Raw genomic sequence first — 17,193 nt, forward strand, 5'->3', positions numbered from 1 at the left:
CAGCCTGATTATCACACCAAAGTTTTGCGGGTGATGCAATATTCATACCAACTTCCTTCAGTAGATGATTTATCCACAAAATCTCACAAGTCGATTGAGCCATGACCCTATATTCTAACTCGGCACTAGATCTGGATACCACATTTTGCTTCTTACTTTTTCAAGATATTAGGTTTCCTCCAATAAATACACAATAGCCTGTAGTCGACCTTCTATCATTTTTGGATCCTGCCCAGTCAGCATCAGAAAAACACTCAAGTGCAGTATGCCCATGATCTCTATAGAGTATACCGAGTCCAGGAGTCCCTTTTAAATAACATAGAATTTGTTCTAGAACAGCCCAATATTTCACCGTAGGTGCAAACATGAACTAGCTTACAACACTTACTGCAAAAGCAATATCTGGCCGAGTCATCACTATAAGGTAGTTCAGCTTTCCAACCAACCTCCTGTACCTCTCTAGATCATCATAAGGGTCTCCGTCATCTTTTGTAAGACATATATTAGGAATTATTGGTGTGCTACATGGTTTAGCTCCCATCTTCCCAGTTTCTGCAAGTAAGTCAAGGACATACTTGCTTTGAGATAGGAAAATTCCCTTTTTACTCCTCAAGACTTCAACTCCTAAGAAATACTCTTCAACTCCTAAGAAATACTTAAGCTGACCCAAGTCTTTGGTATGAAAACTTGCATGCAAGTAGTTTTTAAGAGAAGAGATCCCTGTACTATCATTCCCTGTAATGACAATATCATCAACATATACAACAAGGAGAATAATACCAGTATCTGAATTTCTATAGAAGACTGAATGGTCACACTTGCTTTTTTTCAATCCAAATTTTTGAACAACTTCACTGAACTTTCCAAACCATGCACAGGGACTCTACTTCAAACCATACAAAGATTTCTTCAAATGGCAAACTTTTCCATACTCCCCTTGAGCAATAAACCCTGGTGGTTGTTCCATATACACCTCCTCTTGGAGGTCACCATGTAAAAATGCATTCTTGATATCTAATTGGTGTAAAGGCCAATGCTAAGAAGCAGCTAGGGAGATGAACAAGCGGACTGAGGTCATTTTTGCCACAGGAGAAAAAGTGTTAGAATAGTCAACGCCATAGGTTTGGGCATAACCTTTGGCGACAAGACGAGCCTTAAGCCTCGCTATGGAGCCATCTGGATTGACTTTGACGGCAAAAACCCATTTATAGCCCACAGCCTTCTTACCAGGGGGTAAATCAAATAGTTCCCAAGTATGATTTTCATCGAGAGCATTGATCTCCTCAAACATTGCATGACGCCATCCAGAATTAGTCAGGGCCTTTTTAACTGTCTTAGGCAAAGAAATGAATTCTAGAGAAACAATTAAGGAGGTAGAAAAAGGAGACAGGTGATCATAAGACAGAAAATTAGCAATAGAATAGATAGATTTACATTGTCGTTTACCTTTACGAAGACTAATAGGGAGGTCAAGGTCAATCGGTGGTGGATCTGATGGCGAAGAAGATTCTTGTGCAGGACATGTATCATCAGGTACTGGTTTCCGAGAGTAAACTTGAACTGACGGGTTAACAGGAGGCTGAGTATTAGGAGGAATGTTACCATCAGATTGTACGGCAGAAGGCATACTCGAAGAGGTCCCACCATCAGATATGATTCTATAGATGAGCCACTCATCATCATCCTCTTGATCAGGAGAGATTTGTGCAATAGAATAAAAAGGAACTTTCTCGGAAAAGACTATATCTGTTGAGACTAGATACTTGTTGAGGTCTGGAGAGTAACACCGATACGCCTTCTGAAGGTGAGAATATCCCAAGAAAATACACTTCAAAGCTTTAGGAACAAGTTTAGTCACATGAGGTCTGACATTCCGAACATAGCAAATACTGCTAAACAATCATGGTTCGAGAGGAAATAATAGCTTCTTAGGAAAGAGGACATTATAAGGAGTATTACCGTTTAGTACTGCGGAGGCATGCGATTAATGAGAAAGCATGCAGTAGAGACAACATCAGCCCAAAATTCTTTAGGAACTTGCATTTGAAACAATAGAGCTCTAGCAATCTCAAGAAGATGTCGATTCTTCCTTTCAGCTACCCCATTTTGAGCGGGTGTATCAATACATGATGATTGGTGAAGAATACCTTGTTGAGTCATATAAGCCTGGAATGATTCTGACATATATTCTTTAGTATTGTCGCTCTGTAAAATTTTCACAGAAACATTAAATTGAGTCTTGATTTCAGCACAAAAGGCAGAAAAATGAGAAAACACTTCTGAACGATGCTTCATAAAATAAATTACCACTCTGTAATGACCCGGGAACTGGACCGCTACCGGCGCTAAGGTTCAGATTGACTTAAGGTCGCCGGAGCCCGTAGCGAGCCTATTATACATCCTGTTATACCTGATATAATTCCATACATGATCACACGAACAACAAAACACAATCATACATGATCACACGAACAACAAAACACAATCATTACATGAACCAAGACTCGACCTGTGTATATATCATAACTAAAAACATAAAACCCATACTAGAACCCTCATTAAATGCTCCAGTATGGTCAACATAATATGCCTCAAGCTCGGTTCAAGCATAAATTTATACCTAAAAACTTTTACATAAAAGGATCATGAAACAGGGATTACAAGGAAGAACTCGGGCAAAACACAATTCTAATCCATAAATTAATACATGTCCACAACTATACTATTACAACAGGCTATACCAGTAACTCAGCCGACTTCCCAAGCTATCTCTGATCCTACACACCTGGGGTTAGGCAAAAGGGATAAGTTACAAGAGCCTTATAAGCAGAATATAAAAAAAATAGTTCAATAAAATATATGATTGTATGAATGCATCACAACACAACAATTCATATCAAGATGGACTTGTCACCAGTAACCCTCTACAGATTCCAATAGTGCCTGGTCCATAACGGGTGCTCCTCAGGACTTCCTCTTAAACATAATATAACATGTCCATAGTGTCAGGGGCGTAGAATAGGCAACCCTTGTAATGACCTGAAATTCGGATCGCTACCGGCCATAGTTTCAAATCGCGGTCGCGGCCGCGTTCGCCATCGTGGTCGCGGGTAACGGAAACAGGCATGTAACGGTCATAACATAACGGTAACGGCCTGTCGCGGTGCAAATTTTTTTAGAAAATTTGTAAAGTCTATGAAATTAAAATATATTGAAAGATATAACGAAAATTAAGTTATACAACTTATAAACAAGTATAAATATATTGAATAAACATAAAATACATAAATTTTAAATATTATATGTAGTAGCTTACCTCAATTACCACCAGAATGAGCGTCTAGCAGGTTCTTGAGTAGATCCACCACCTTCATCTTGTGATTGAGAGCTTTGATCTTGATGATATTGATAATATTGTGATGGATCAAAGCTGAAGAATGAACCCATACCAAATTGATCACTAGGATTGGACTGGGTTTGAGTGTGGGAGAATGATTGCTCTGACAAAGATAAATCAGAATACGATGGAGGAGGCTGATATGGATATGGATTTGAGTAATCCCATTGAAAATTTTCTCTATATCCATAATCACTAGTAGAGGTTGCTTCCATTGAAGATTCACTTGCACCATATGTAACGCCCCGGAAACCCGGACCGCTACCGGGGCTAGGATTCAGGTCGGCTTAAGGCTGCCAGAACCCGTAGCAAGCCAAACATACATCCTGTGAACCTGTTTAATCCCATACATGGTCAACATCATACATAAAAATTAAAAACTTTTCTTTCATTCAAACATTTCTTTGCCAAGCCTAACCTGTGCATGCACAAACATAACATAAACCCCTCATTGGAGTCCTCATCAATTACTCCAATGGGGTAACATAACATAGCATAGGCTTGGATTACATAAGCATCATAAAAACATTATATCTCATACAAGACCATGTGTACAGGGAATACAACAGACTCTAGTCAAGCACATTATTAAACTTACATTACATTACATCTCATACTTTTACATTACCAACAAACCATGTCCACAGCTAAGCTATTACATAAACTTCTCTTACTCTGCTGACTTCTCTATCTACTCTGCACCTGCAAGACTGGGGTTAGGGGAGAGGGGGTGAGCTATAAAGCCCAATGAGCGGAAACTGAAAACATTTGCTTTAATTCCTCCCTTTTTAGGTATATTATTATTCATTTTATTATTATTAATATTTGTTTTAATTCCTCCATTTTTAGGTATATTATTATTCATTTTATTATTTTTATTATTATTATTCAACTTTTTCTTTCTTTTTCTTATTCATGCTTTCATGAAATGCAACACATCACAGCTAATCACATAAAGGATGGTATTGTCACCATTAGTCCTCAACATCTCCAAATGCCAGGGGCGTAGAATGGGCCTCACTGGTCTTTCTCTTACATAACATAACATTCCAAAGTGCCAGGGGCGTAGAATGGGCCTCACTGGTCTTTCTCTTACATAGTGCCAGGGGCGTAGAATGGGCCTCGCTGGTCTCCCATAACATATCATCATAACATAACATCAGAGGACTATGGATCACCCAACAACCATCCACATCAACATCAATTTATGCAATGCAGCATATTCGTGAATTCTAATGCAAACATCCTGAAATATTGCATGGCATAATGATGCATGGGCAATGCTTTATGATTCATTCATTTATTCATTTATTCATTTACTTTACTTTAAAACTTAAGGGGTCGTTCCACTCACCTGGTGACTGAAGCTTAACAACGAACTCTGAACGACTATCTCACAACCGGGGGTCTCGGTTCCTCGGGTCCGAACCTACACAGGTGGACTCAAATGAGGCACCAAACAACAAGAACATAACTCTAAACATACCCCCAAAAACCTCCTAAGAACCTCCTGAAAACATCACATGAAAATATGCATGAAATGGCTGAACAGGGCACTTTCGGCGGCACCTTCGGCGGCCGGAAGTCCCTCCAGAGCCGAAAGTCAGGCAGGTTCGGCGGCACCTTCGGCGGCCGAAACTACCAGACAGAGGCGAAACTCATGCATGTTCGGCGGCACCTTCGGCGGCCGAAAGTCCCAGACAGAGACGAAAGTCTCTTTTCGGGGGCAACTTCGGCAGCCGAAAGGCCTGCCTCCCCAGCCATGTTCGGCGGCCGAAAGTGCCTTCGGCTGCCGAACCTGGTTTCTGCCAAAGGGCAGAAACTTTGGCTCCTCTATGCACATTTGCCTCCCAACTCTCAAATCATGCATAAACTTGTTTTAAAACATGCATAAACACCATACATCACACCTAGGGGTCTCAAACTAACAAATACCCCAACTACAACACTTCAATACACACAAACAACATACATTGTTCATCAAAACATCAAAACCCATAAACTCATCAACAAGCCTAAACATGCATCTCTACCCATAAAACAACTTAAAACTTACTTAAAACACATGAGGAGCTTAAGATCGGCTCTTACCTCTTGAAGATCGAGAGGGAGACGACCTAAACTTGGAGATCCACGAAAATGAGCTCCTGAGTTCCCAAAGCTCCAAAACTTGGTTTAAATGCTCAAAACTTGCAATGTGAGTTTAAAACTCAAGGAAAATGGTGGGGATTTGGAGGAAGAACACAAGATTTGCAAAGGGAAGGTCGGAAGCTTGTTGTGGCCGAAAATGGGAGAAAACTCACCCATTTCGGCTAAGTCCCCTTTTTATAGGTGGCTGGCCAGGCCACGTTCGGGGGCCGAACTTGCCTCCGCATGCATGCCATGTTCGGCGGCCGAACTTGACTTTCGGCGGCCGAACCTGAACTTCCCTCACTCATGCTTTCGGGGCCTAACGTGCCTCCAAAACGCATGCATGTTCGGCGGCCGAACTTGACTTTCGGCGGCCGAACCTGGGTTTTCCTCCAATGCTATTTTCATGCAAAAACTCTTTTAAAATCGTATTTAAAATCATTAAAACATGAAAACATTTCATGAAAAGATGCTTTTACCCTTCTAGAGGTTTTCGACATCCGAGATTCCACCGGACGGTAGGAATTCCGATACCGGAGTCTAGCCGGGTATTACATTCTCCCCCCCTTAAGAACATTCGTCCCCGAATGTTCCTCAACTAACACATGCATACAACCACAAAGAGATCTAACCTTAAAAGAGATGAGGGTACTGCTGGAGCATAGACTCCCGTGTCTCCCAAGTGCATTCTTCCAAGTTGTGGTGGTTCCACAGGACTTTCACCATCGGGATTTCCTTGTTTCTTAACTTTCTAATCTGGGTGTCTATGATCCGTACTGGCTGTTCAACATAGGTGAGATCCTCTTGGACCTCCACATCAGGCTCACTAAGAACCTTGCTCGGATCTGACACAAACTTCCTCAACATGGAAACATGGAAAACCGGATGGATCCTTTCCATTGAAGCAGGCAAATCCAGCTTGTACGACACATTCCCAATCTTTTGCAAGATTTCAAAGGGTCCGATGTATCGTGGGGCTAGTTTACCTTTCTTCCCGAAGCGAACCACTCCCTTCATTGGAGACACCTTGAGCAATACCAGATCTCCCTCCTGAAACTCTACTAGTCTTCTGCGGATGTCTGCATAACTCTTCTGTCTGCTTGCAGCAGTCTTGATTCTCTCTCTGATTATGGGTACCACCCTGCTGGTAATCTCTACTAGCTCAGGCCCTGCCAAGGCCTTCTCTCCAACTTCCTCCCAGCAAACAGGTGATCTGCACTTCCTTCCGTACAAAGCTTCATATGGAGCCATCCCGATGCTAGCATGATGGCTGTTGTTGTAGGCAAACTCCACCAAAGGTAGATGCTGCCTCCAAGAACCGCCAAAGTCCAGCACACACATCCTAAGCATATCCTCTATAGTCTGGATGGTCCTTTCTGACTGTCCATCAGTCTGGGGGTGGAAGGCAGTACTGAAATCCAACCTAGTACCCATGGCATTTTGCAGACTCCGCCAAAACCTGGAGGTGAACTGGGGTCCTCTATCTGACACTATCGAAACCGGAACCCCATGCAGCCTAACAATCTCATCCACATACACCTGCGCCAACTTGTCCACAGAGTAGCCACTCCTGACAGGGATGAAGTGAGCACATTTGGTGAGTCTGTCCACAATCACCCATATGGAGTCCACTCTGTTGGACGTCGCCGGTAACCCTACTACGAAGTCCATAGCTATGTTTTCCCATTTCCATTCTGGAATCGGTAGCGGGTTAAGCATTCCAGCTGGCTTCTGATGTTCCAGCTTCACCCTCTGACACACTTCGCAGGCTGACACGAACTGTGCTACTTCTTTCTTCATCACTGGCCACCAATAAACTTTCTTCAAATCTTGATACATCTTGGTGGCTCCAGGGTGAATGTTGTATCTTGCATTATGAGCCTCTCTCATAATGTCTCCTTTTAGCCCTATGTCATCTGGTACACATAATCGACTCCCATAGCGGAGGATCCCCTTGTTGTCAAATCTAAACTCATCATTCTTGCCTGACTGAACAGTCCTGGCGATCTTCACTAACTCGGGGTCCTCATGCTGTTTCTGAGCGACTTGCTCAAGGAACACGGGTGTCACTTTCATCTGAGCCAACAAGGCACCTGTACCCGACAACTCTAACTGTAGCCCTTCCTCGATGAGCTTGTAGAACTCCTTTACTACTGGTCTTCGTTCTGCTGTGATGTGGGATAGACTGCCGAGTGATTTCCGGCTTAAGGCATCAGCTACAACATTAGCCTTACCCGGATGATACTGGATTTTGCAATCGTAGTCACTGAGCAGTTCTACCCATCTTCTCTGTCTCAAATTCAAATCTCTTTGACTCAGGATGTACTGCAGGCTCTTATGATCTGTAAAGATCTCACATTTTACCCCGTAGAGGTAGTGCCTCCACATCTTGAGTGCAAAGATTACTGCTGCCATCTCCAGGTCGTGTGTGGGGTAATTCAACTCGTGCTTCTTCAGCTGCCTAGAAGCATAAGCAATCACCCTCTCATTCTGCATCAGTACACAACCCAGTCCCACACGGGACGCATCACAAAAGACTGTAAAGTCCTCATCACTAGATGGCAGAGCTAAAACTGGTGCTGAAGTCAACCTCTTCTTAAGTTCTTCAAAACTCTCTTCGCACTGGTCGGTCCACAGAAACTTCTGATTCTTCCTGGTTAACCTGGTCAGAGGAGCTGCTATCTTTGAGAAGTCCTGAACGAACCTCCTGTAGTAACCTGCCAAACCCAAGAAGCTTCTAATCTCTGTCACTGAAGTGGGTCTAGGCCAGTTAGCCACAGTTTCTGTCTTCTTGGGGTCCACCTCAATACCATTCTCTGACACTACATGCCCCAAGAACGAAATGCTCCTCAGCCAGAATTCACATTTAGAGAACTTGGCATACAAGCCATGTTCCCTCAAAGTCTGCAAGACCAACCGCAGATGATGGGCATGCTCTTCTGCATTCCTGGAATACACTAAGATATCATCTATAAAGACAATAACGAAGTGATCCAGGTATTGGCTAAATACTCTGTTCATGAGATCCATGAATGCTGCAGGGGCGTTTGTTAACCCAAACGGCATCACTAGGAACTCAAAATGCCCATATCTGGTCCTGAATGCTGTCTTTGGCACATCTTCATTTCTGATCCTCAGCTGATGATACCCAGATCTCAGATCTATTTTGGAGAAACAACCTACTCCTGCTAGCTGGTCGAATAGATCATCGATCCTAGGCAACGGGTACTTGTTCTTGGTAGTAACCTTGTTCAACTGTCTATAGTCGATACAAAGTCTGAGGGATCCATCCTTCTTTTTCACAAACAACACTGGAGCACCCCAAGGTGAGGTACTCGGTCGGATGAAGCCCTTGTCTACCAGCTCTTGCAACTGTTCTTTAAGCTCTTTCAACTCTGCTGGCGCCATCCTGTAGGGAGGGATAGAGATCGGTCTGGTTCCTGGCATCAGTTCTATTTCGAACTCTATCTCCCTAGGAGGCGGTAAACCTGGCAGCTCGTCTGGGAAAACATCTAAGAACTCTCTAACCACAGGCACCGAGGCGGGCTCTCTGACATCTCTGTCTAGCTCTCTCACATGAGCTAGATAACCCTGACAACCCCTCCTGAGCAGCCTACGAGCCTGTAGGGCTGATATCAAACCTCTAGGTGTACTCCCCCTGTCTCCTCTAAAGACAACCTCTGACCCATCCTGACATCTGAACTTAACTACCTTGTCTCTGCAATCCAAGGTAGCACCATGGGTAGATAGCCAATCCATCCCTAGAATGACGTCAAAATCTGTCAAGTCTAGAACCACTAGGTCGGCGGATAGGCATCTTCCCTCTATGAAAACTGGACTGTACTGGCAGACTGACTCTGCCACTGACGGGTCACATTTGGGTCCGCTGACCCATAGGGGACACTCTAACCCAGAGACCATCAAGCCCAACCTCTCGACCGCTCTCGGAGAAACAAAAGAATGGGATGCACCCGGGTCCATTAAGGCATAAACATCTGAACAACCAATGATGATATTACCTGACACCACGGTGTTGGATGCGTTTGCCTCCTGCTGCGTCATTGTGAAGATCCGTGCTGGAGCTGACGGACCTTCCCCTCTGTAAACTGATGAAGAAGAGGCTGACCCTCTCCCTCGGCCTCTGCCACTAGCCTGTGTTGCGGCTGAAGCTGCTGGCTGTGCTACGCTACCCGAAGTTGTCTGCTGGGGCTGTGCCGTAGGAACTGCTCTCGGACATTCCCATGACATGTGTCCCTCTTGCCCACACCTGTAGCAGGCTGTCGTCCCAAACCGGCATACCCCCCTGTGTAGCTTACCACACCTTGCACACACTGCATTATCAGCACCAGAGCTTGAGCCACCTCCTAATCCCAGACCTGATTTGATCTTGCTCCAGAACTTATTCTTCTTTGGTTTCTTAGTGGTACTGCCCCACTTCTTACTAGCTGAACTCAAGGATGAAGGGTCTATCCTTCCCCCACCTGGGGTCTTAGAACCAGAAGGCTGTGCCACTGACTGCTTGACTTTTCCCTCTATTACGGCACTAGCCTCCATTCTCCTGGCCATGTCTATAATGGCATGGAAACTTTCTCTATCAACTGACTGAATCAAAGAGGAATACCTGGAATTGAGCCTCATGATATACCTCCTCGACTTCTTCGGATCTGTGTCCAGATGTTGCCCAGCAAACGGCAACAACTCTAAGAATCTATCGGTGTACTCATCGACACCCATCTCATCTGTCTGCTTCAGCTGTTCAAACTCAATCACCTTCAGCTCCCTGGAACTGTCAGGGAAAGCCCATCCTGCGAACTCATTCGCAAACTCCTCCCATGACAAACTGTCCACCCTTGGTTTCACATAGTTCTTGAACCACTCTCGTGCCTTCTTGCATTTCAGAGTGAAACCAGCCATCTGAATGGCTCTACTGTCATCAGCCCCTATCTCATCTGTAATTGTTTTGACCTTCTCCAGGTACACAAACGGATCATCACTAGTATCAAACTGGGGAGCACCCAACTTCATATAGTCGGTCATCTTGGCCTTGCTCCCTCCAGATGAGGTAGGTTGAGGTCTTTGGGTTTCTGTAACTGCGATTTCTGCTGGTGGTGGAGGTGCGGCATCCCCTGGGATAGGGTTTGCTGTGCCTGGATGGAAGGATGGAGGTGGGTACATAGGGTACTGTGGATACTGTGGGTAGAAAGGTGGGTATGGCATGTGAGAAGGGTAAGGATTAAAACTGGGGTAATCCGATGTACCTCCCATCGAATACCCGGGATATGGTGAAAAAGGTGGGTACTGGGGTGGTGGAACAAACCCCGAGGCCTGAGTGCCTCCCTGAGACTCACCCATGCCCTCTTCTGGCATGCTCACTCCAAGACTACCATCCCTCCTCTGGTCCACATCCATCTCTTCTCCCACATCCACTGACCTGCCTCCTTGAACCGTTCCTCTTACTGATCTGTTTCTACCCAGATCCAGAGATCTTCTAGGATCTCCCACTGCTCTGTCCCTGTTGGACCTACTTGACATTGCCCTTGGCAATGCTGGAGGACGGGCGCTCGTGCCCTCATCCTCCGGTGGTACTTTGGTCAATCTAGCTGATCGACGAGTTCCTCGCATTCTGTTTACTGAAAACAGCACAGATAACAAAACATTAGCATCCAATGGTTCACGTGGAAACACATGAACCCACATCATATACATAGCATATCTCATGGCATATCATACTTTCATTCTAGACAGGACTCTACATCCTATCCTAGTGGACATGATTTCCTATTGTGCTTGACTTTCTATCACATCTATGAGCCCGACACTCTAGGTCTGACCATATGAACCTAGGGCTCTGATACCACTCTGTAACGCCCCGGAAACCCGGACCGCTACCGGCGCTAGGATTCAGGTCGGCTTAAGGCCGCCAGAACCCGTAGCAAGCCAAACATACATCCTGTGAACCTGTTTAATCCCATACATGGTCAACATCATACATAAAAATTAAAAAATTTTCTTTCATTCAAACATTTCTTTGCCAAGCCTAACCTGTGCATGCACAAACATAACATAAACCCCTCATTGGAGTCCTCATCAATTACTCCAATGGGGTAACATAACATAGCATAGGCTTGGATTACATAAGCATCATAAAAACATTATATCTCATACAAGACCATGTGTACAGGGAATACAACAGACTCTAGTCAAGCACATTATTAAACTTACATTACATTACATCTCATACTTTTACATTACCAACAAACCATGTCCACAGCTAAGCTATTACATAAACTTCTCTTACTCTGCTGACTTCTCTATCTACTCTGCACCTGCAAGACTGGGGTTAGGGGAGAGGGGGTGAGCTATAAAGCCCAATGAGCGGAAACTGAAAACATTTGCTTTAATTCCTCCCTTTTTAGGTATATTATTATTCATTTTATTATTATTAATATTTGTTTTAATTCCTCCATTTTTAGGTATATTATTATTCATTTTATTATTTTTATTATTATTATTCAACTTTTTCTTTCTTTTTCTTATTCATGCTTTCATGAAATGCAACACATCACAGCTAATCACATAAAGGATGGTATTGTCACCATTAGTCCTCAACATCTCCAAATGCCAGGGGCGTAGAATGGGCCTCACTGGTCTTTCTCTTACATAACATAACATTCCAAAGTGCCAGGGGCGTAGAATGGGCCTCACTGGTCTTTCTCTTACATAGTGCCAGGGGCGTAGAATGGGCCTCGCTGGTCTCCCATAACATATCATCATAACATAACATCAGAGGACTATGGATCACCCAACAACCATCCACATCAACATCAATTTATGCAATGCAGCATATTCGTGAATTCTAATGCAAACATCCTGAAATATTGCATGGCATAATGATGCATGGGCAATGCTTTATGATTCATTCATTTATTCATTTATTCATTTACTTTACTTTAAAACTTAAGGGGTCGTTCCACTCACCTGGTGACTGAAGCTTAACAACGAACTCTGAACGACTATCTCACAACCGGGGGTCTCGGTTCCTCGGGTCCGAACCTACACAGGTGGACTCAAATGAGGCACCAAACAACAAGAACATAACTCTAAACATACCCCCAAAAACCTCCTAAGAACCTCCTGAAAACATCACATGAAAATATGCATGAAATGGCTGAACAGGGCACTTTCGGCGGCACCTTCGGCGGCCGGAAGTCCCTCCAGAGCCGAAAGTCAGGCAGGTTCGGCGGCACCTTCGGCGGCCGAAACTACCAGACAGAGGCGAAACTCATGCATGTTCGGCGGCACCTTCGGCGGCCGAAAGTCCCAGACAGAGACGAAAGTCTCTTTTCGGGGGCAACTTCGGCAGCCGAAAGGCCTGCCTCCCCAGCCATGTTCGGCGGCCGAAAGTGCCTTCGGCTGCCGAACCTGGTTTCTGCCAAAGGGCAGAAACTTTGGCTCCTCTATGCACATTTGCCTCCCAACTCTCAAATCATGCATAAACTTGTTTTAAAACATGCATAAACACCATACATCACACCTAGGGGTCTCAAACTAACAAATACCCCAACTACAACACTTCAACACACACAAACAACATACATTGTTCATCAAAACATCAAAACCCATAAACTCATCAACAAGCCTAAACATGCATCTCTACCCATAAAACAACTTAAAACTTACTTCAAACACATGAGGAGCTTAAGATCGGCTCTTACCTCTTGAAGATCGAGAGGGAGACGACCTAAACTTGGAGATCCACGAAAATGAGCTCCTGAGTTCCCAAAGCTCCAAAACTTGGTTTAAATGCTCAAAACTTGCAATGTGAGTTTAAAACTCAAGGAAAATGGTGGGGATTTGGAGGAAGAACACAAGATTTGCAAAGGGAAGGTCGGAAGCTTGCTGTGGCCGAAAATGGGAGAAAACTCACCCATTTCGGCTAAGTCCCCTTTTTATAGGTGGCTGGCCAGGCCACGTTCGGGGGCCGAACTTGCCTCCGCATGCATGCCATGTTCGGCGGCCGAACTTGACTTTCGGCGGCCGAACCTGAACTTCCCTCACTCATGCTTTCGGGGCCTAACGTGCCTCCAAAACGCATGCATGTTCGGCGGCCGAACTTGACTTTCGGCGGCCGAACCTGGGTTTTCCTCCAATGCTATTTTCATGCAAAAACTCTTTTAAAATCGTATTTAAAATCATTAAAACATGAAAACATTTCATGAAAACATGCTTTTACCCTTCTAGAGGTTTCCGACATCCGAGATTCCACCGGACGGTAGGAATTCCGATACCGGAGTCTAGCTGGGTATTACACCATAAGTCCCATATCCATAATTATCTGCATCCATAGAACACTCTCCATGTGCAACACCTTTTCCCTTATCACTGCTACCACCAGAACCACGGGATCTGTGATATGTATGTTGCAAAGTTGGAGCTGGAGCTGGAGATGGAGATGGAGATGGACTATGCCTCTGATATGAAGAGGGATCATCATGTGATTGTAATGAACTAGTAGCTCCACGACCTTCACCTCTTCCACCCTGACCACTACCACCATCATCATCATCACTGGAACTAGATAGTATAAAAGAATCTTCAGGTTCAACATTACCACTGCCTCCAATATTATGTCCATGAGTTGGAGCATTAACTTGTTGTGATTGTGATGGAGCGGGCTCATCCTCCTCTAGCCAAGGATTTTCTTCACCATCAAGTACAGGATTTTCCCTTTCCTCCAACCAAGGATTTAGTAGATCATCTTCCTCGAAAATGTAATCCAAATTAATCGGATTATAACTCTTTTCTAGCTCATGCTGACTCTTTCTGCTCAAATTCCTCAACTTCAGCCGCATATTGTAGTGAACAAAGACGAGTGCATGCAATTTTTAATACCGTAATATGTTCCTCGTCTTTGTATGTATAAGTGAAAAAGTGCTCCAATTTCTTTCAAAATTAGATGCAGAAGTGGTTTGACTCAACACTCTTACTGCAATTCTTTGTAGTTCAGGAGCACTTTCACCATAATGTATCAACCATTAAGCTGCATTAAAACATATAATAATTTTAATAATATAGGTTATTTTATCAATTATTTGATTTTATATTTTAGAACACTAAAAATATAACATAATGTGTAAATCTTATATTTTTACCTGGATCAGTGAATTTAATGGCTTTTTGTGCTAAGACGGATCCAAAACTCTCCATTTTATGCTTATAAAGTTGTGTCTACACCAATAAAAAAAAAATTATTTGCTTTATTATACTACTAAAATTGTTTATTAAAATTATTCAAGTTAGCTATATATTATATACTTACTTGGTTCAATGCATGGGCTTGATTTACCAAATCACTCTCTAGCCTTTGAATAACATTTTTAAGGCCTGCCATAATTTCACTATCATTTCCAATATCGTATGGACCATACTGATATTGAGGATTCAAAAAATATCCTGCAAATCATAAAAATATTATTAAAATTTATAAGATATAGAAATTATTAAAGTATTAAGTTTATGTGCTTCTTACCAGCCGCATGCAAATCATGATGTAATTGAAAATTCCAACAAGCATCTATAATTTTCCAATAGTCTATGTAACTTCTGGAATTTTGCTTAATGGCCAATTTTGCTCGTTCCATTGCTTCATATATAAATCTCATTGTTGGTTTTTCATCACCATCCACTAATCTCAACACTTTAAGCAATGGCTCTTGGATTTTCATAATCTGCTCGGCTTTCTCCCAAAAATTTCTTCCCTCTCTATCCAAGCTAAGAACAATTTTCTTAGCTTCATAAGCTGGTCCACTGGTAGCCTGACCATATTTACTTCCTACCCATTGCTCGGATTCAAACATGTTTCTTAACCCCGTTCTACATCGAAGAAGACTCTCCAATGCAATAAAATTAGTTGCAAATCTAGTAATCCCGGGGCGAATTATATCTCGACCATCAGTAAATTTCTTCATGTAATTTACCACCCAATTATGATTGTAAATAAATTGGGTGATAACTTTTCCTTGCTCAATGACGGCCTTTATATTCTTCCTCTTTCCAAAATCTTCTAAAATTAAATCAATGCAATGTGCAATGCATGCTGTCCAATACAAATTTAGAAACTTCTCCATCAACTTTTTGCCACCAGATTGAATAGCAGCTTCATTATCAGTCACCACTTGGACAATTTTGCTTAGGCCAATTTCTTCAACCACCTCCTTCATGATCTTGAAGTAATATTCTCCATCTTTTCGTTCAACATTACTTGCATCTATGAATTTATGGAACACTGTTCCACGAGGAGAGTAGACTAGAAAATTAATTATACTCATTCTGATTGGTTCACTCCATCCATCACACATAATGGTAACTCCTCTTTCATTCCACATGCCCTCAAATGAAGCAATATATTTCTTCATTTCTTTGTATTCATTTTTCAAATATACTTCAGAGATCTCATATGTTGAAGGTGGTGATACATTAGGTCCCACTTCAGCGGCCGTTCTGAGTAATGGCTTTGTCCATGGTGACTCAACCACACTAAAAGGTAATCTGTTGTTGTAACGACCCGAAAATCGGACCGCTACCGGTGCTAGGATTCAGATAGGCTTAAGGCCGCCGGGACCCGTAGCAAGCCTGACATGTAACCTGTAAACCTGTTTAATCCCATACATGATCAACAATCATACAAAAAAAAATTAAAACTTTTCTTTCATACATTCTACCATACACCAAACTCAACCTGTGCATGCACTGAACATAGCCATAATCATAAACTTGACCCCTTTGTGGGATCTCATCAATGCCCCCAATGGGTGGCATAACAAGTGTTGAGTTGGCTAAACATAGTCATCAATAAACATTGAGATCATGTATCAAAAGGGATTACAATATACTATGGTCAAGCACACTTCTAACCTTAATATCGTTACATTACATATCTATACATCATTATACAATCTGTCATGTCCACATTCTAACTATTACATACATAAGACTTCATTACTCTTCTTGATTTCTCTGACTAACCCGTACCTGCAAACCTGGAGAATTTGGGAGAGGGGTGAGCTACTAGAGCCCAGTGAGCAGAATCATAAGGCATTTAAAACACATGCTATCATGGAATGCATCACATCACATCACAACTAATCATATCAAGGATGAACTTGTCACCATTTAGCCCTCTACATATTCCAATCATGCCAGGGGCGTAGTGCAGGCCACACCTGGTCTTTCTCTTATACATAACATAACATACATAATCCATGATGCCGGGGGCGTAGTGCAGGCCACGTCCGGTCTTTCTCTTACATAGTGCCAGGGGCGTAGTGCAGGCCACATCTGGACTTCCATACCATATCATCATGTCATAACATATGAGGGCTAATGGATCATTCAACATCCATCCACATCAACAACATATTATGCAATGCAACATATTCGTGATTTCTAATGCAAACAACCTAAAATATTACATGGCATCTGTGATGCATGAACATGCTCAAAACTGATTTATTTGATTGAAACATAAGGAGTTATTCTACTCACCTCTGGCTAGCTCTGACACTGACTGAAGCAGTTGACTCACTGCTGAGGTCCTCGGTTCCTTGGGTCCGAACCTACACAGGTGGACTCAAATGAGGGACCAAACAACTAGAACATAACTCTAA

The 17,193-nt window shown here is 43.0% G+C and overlaps 2 protein-coding genes across 2 annotated transcripts; both read right to left on the bottom strand.

Moving 5' to 3' along the window:
- Positions 1-3,159: 3,159 nt before the first annotated feature.
- Positions 3,160-14,498, bottom strand: LOC122722065. Its single transcript, XM_043951710.1, has 3 exons — positions 13,837-14,498; positions 9,239-9,243; positions 3,160-3,622 (listed from the first exon to the last, which is right to left on the bottom strand). Exons 1-3 carry the CDS (start codon positions 14,377-14,379, stop codon positions 3,322-3,324), a joined length of 849 nt encoding a protein of 282 aa, XP_043807645.1. The 5' UTR covers positions 14,380-14,498; the 3' UTR covers positions 3,160-3,321.
- Positions 14,499-14,562: 64 nt separating this feature from the next.
- LOC122722076 lies at positions 14,563-15,942 on the bottom strand. Its single transcript, XM_043951729.1, has 4 exons — positions 15,057-15,942; positions 14,847-14,980; positions 14,680-14,755; positions 14,563-14,567 (listed from the first exon to the last, which is right to left on the bottom strand). Exons 1-4 carry the CDS (start codon positions 15,940-15,942, stop codon positions 14,563-14,565), a joined length of 1,101 nt encoding a protein of 366 aa, XP_043807664.1.
- Positions 15,943-17,193: the final 1,251 nt, after the last annotated feature.

This window comes from Manihot esculenta, chromosome 16, assembly GCF_001659605.2.
Source record: "Manihot esculenta cultivar AM560-2 chromosome 16, M.esculenta_v8, whole genome shotgun sequence".
NCBI lineage: Eukaryota > Viridiplantae > Streptophyta > Magnoliopsida > Malpighiales > Euphorbiaceae > Manihot > Manihot esculenta.

What these genes read in the sequence shown, in the direction of transcription:
- LOC122722065 (XM_043951710.1), bottom strand. Translation starts at nt 14,379, where the DNA reads ATGCGGCTGAAGTTGAGGAATTTGAGCAGAAAGAGTCAGCATGAGCTA.
- LOC122722076 (XM_043951729.1), bottom strand. Translation starts at nt 15,942, where the DNA reads ATGAAGAAATATATTGCTTCATTTGAGGGCATGTGGAATGAAAGAGGA. An exon ending in TCATGATTTGCATGCGGCTG is followed by an intron (nt 14,981 to 15,056) that starts GTAAGAAGCACA and finishes TATGATTTGCAG; the next exon opens with GATATTTTTTGAATCCTCAA. An exon ending in AAGCCCATGCATTGAACCAA is followed by an intron (nt 14,756 to 14,846) that starts GTAAGTATATAA and finishes TTATTGGTGTAG; the next exon opens with ACACAACTTTATAAGCATAA.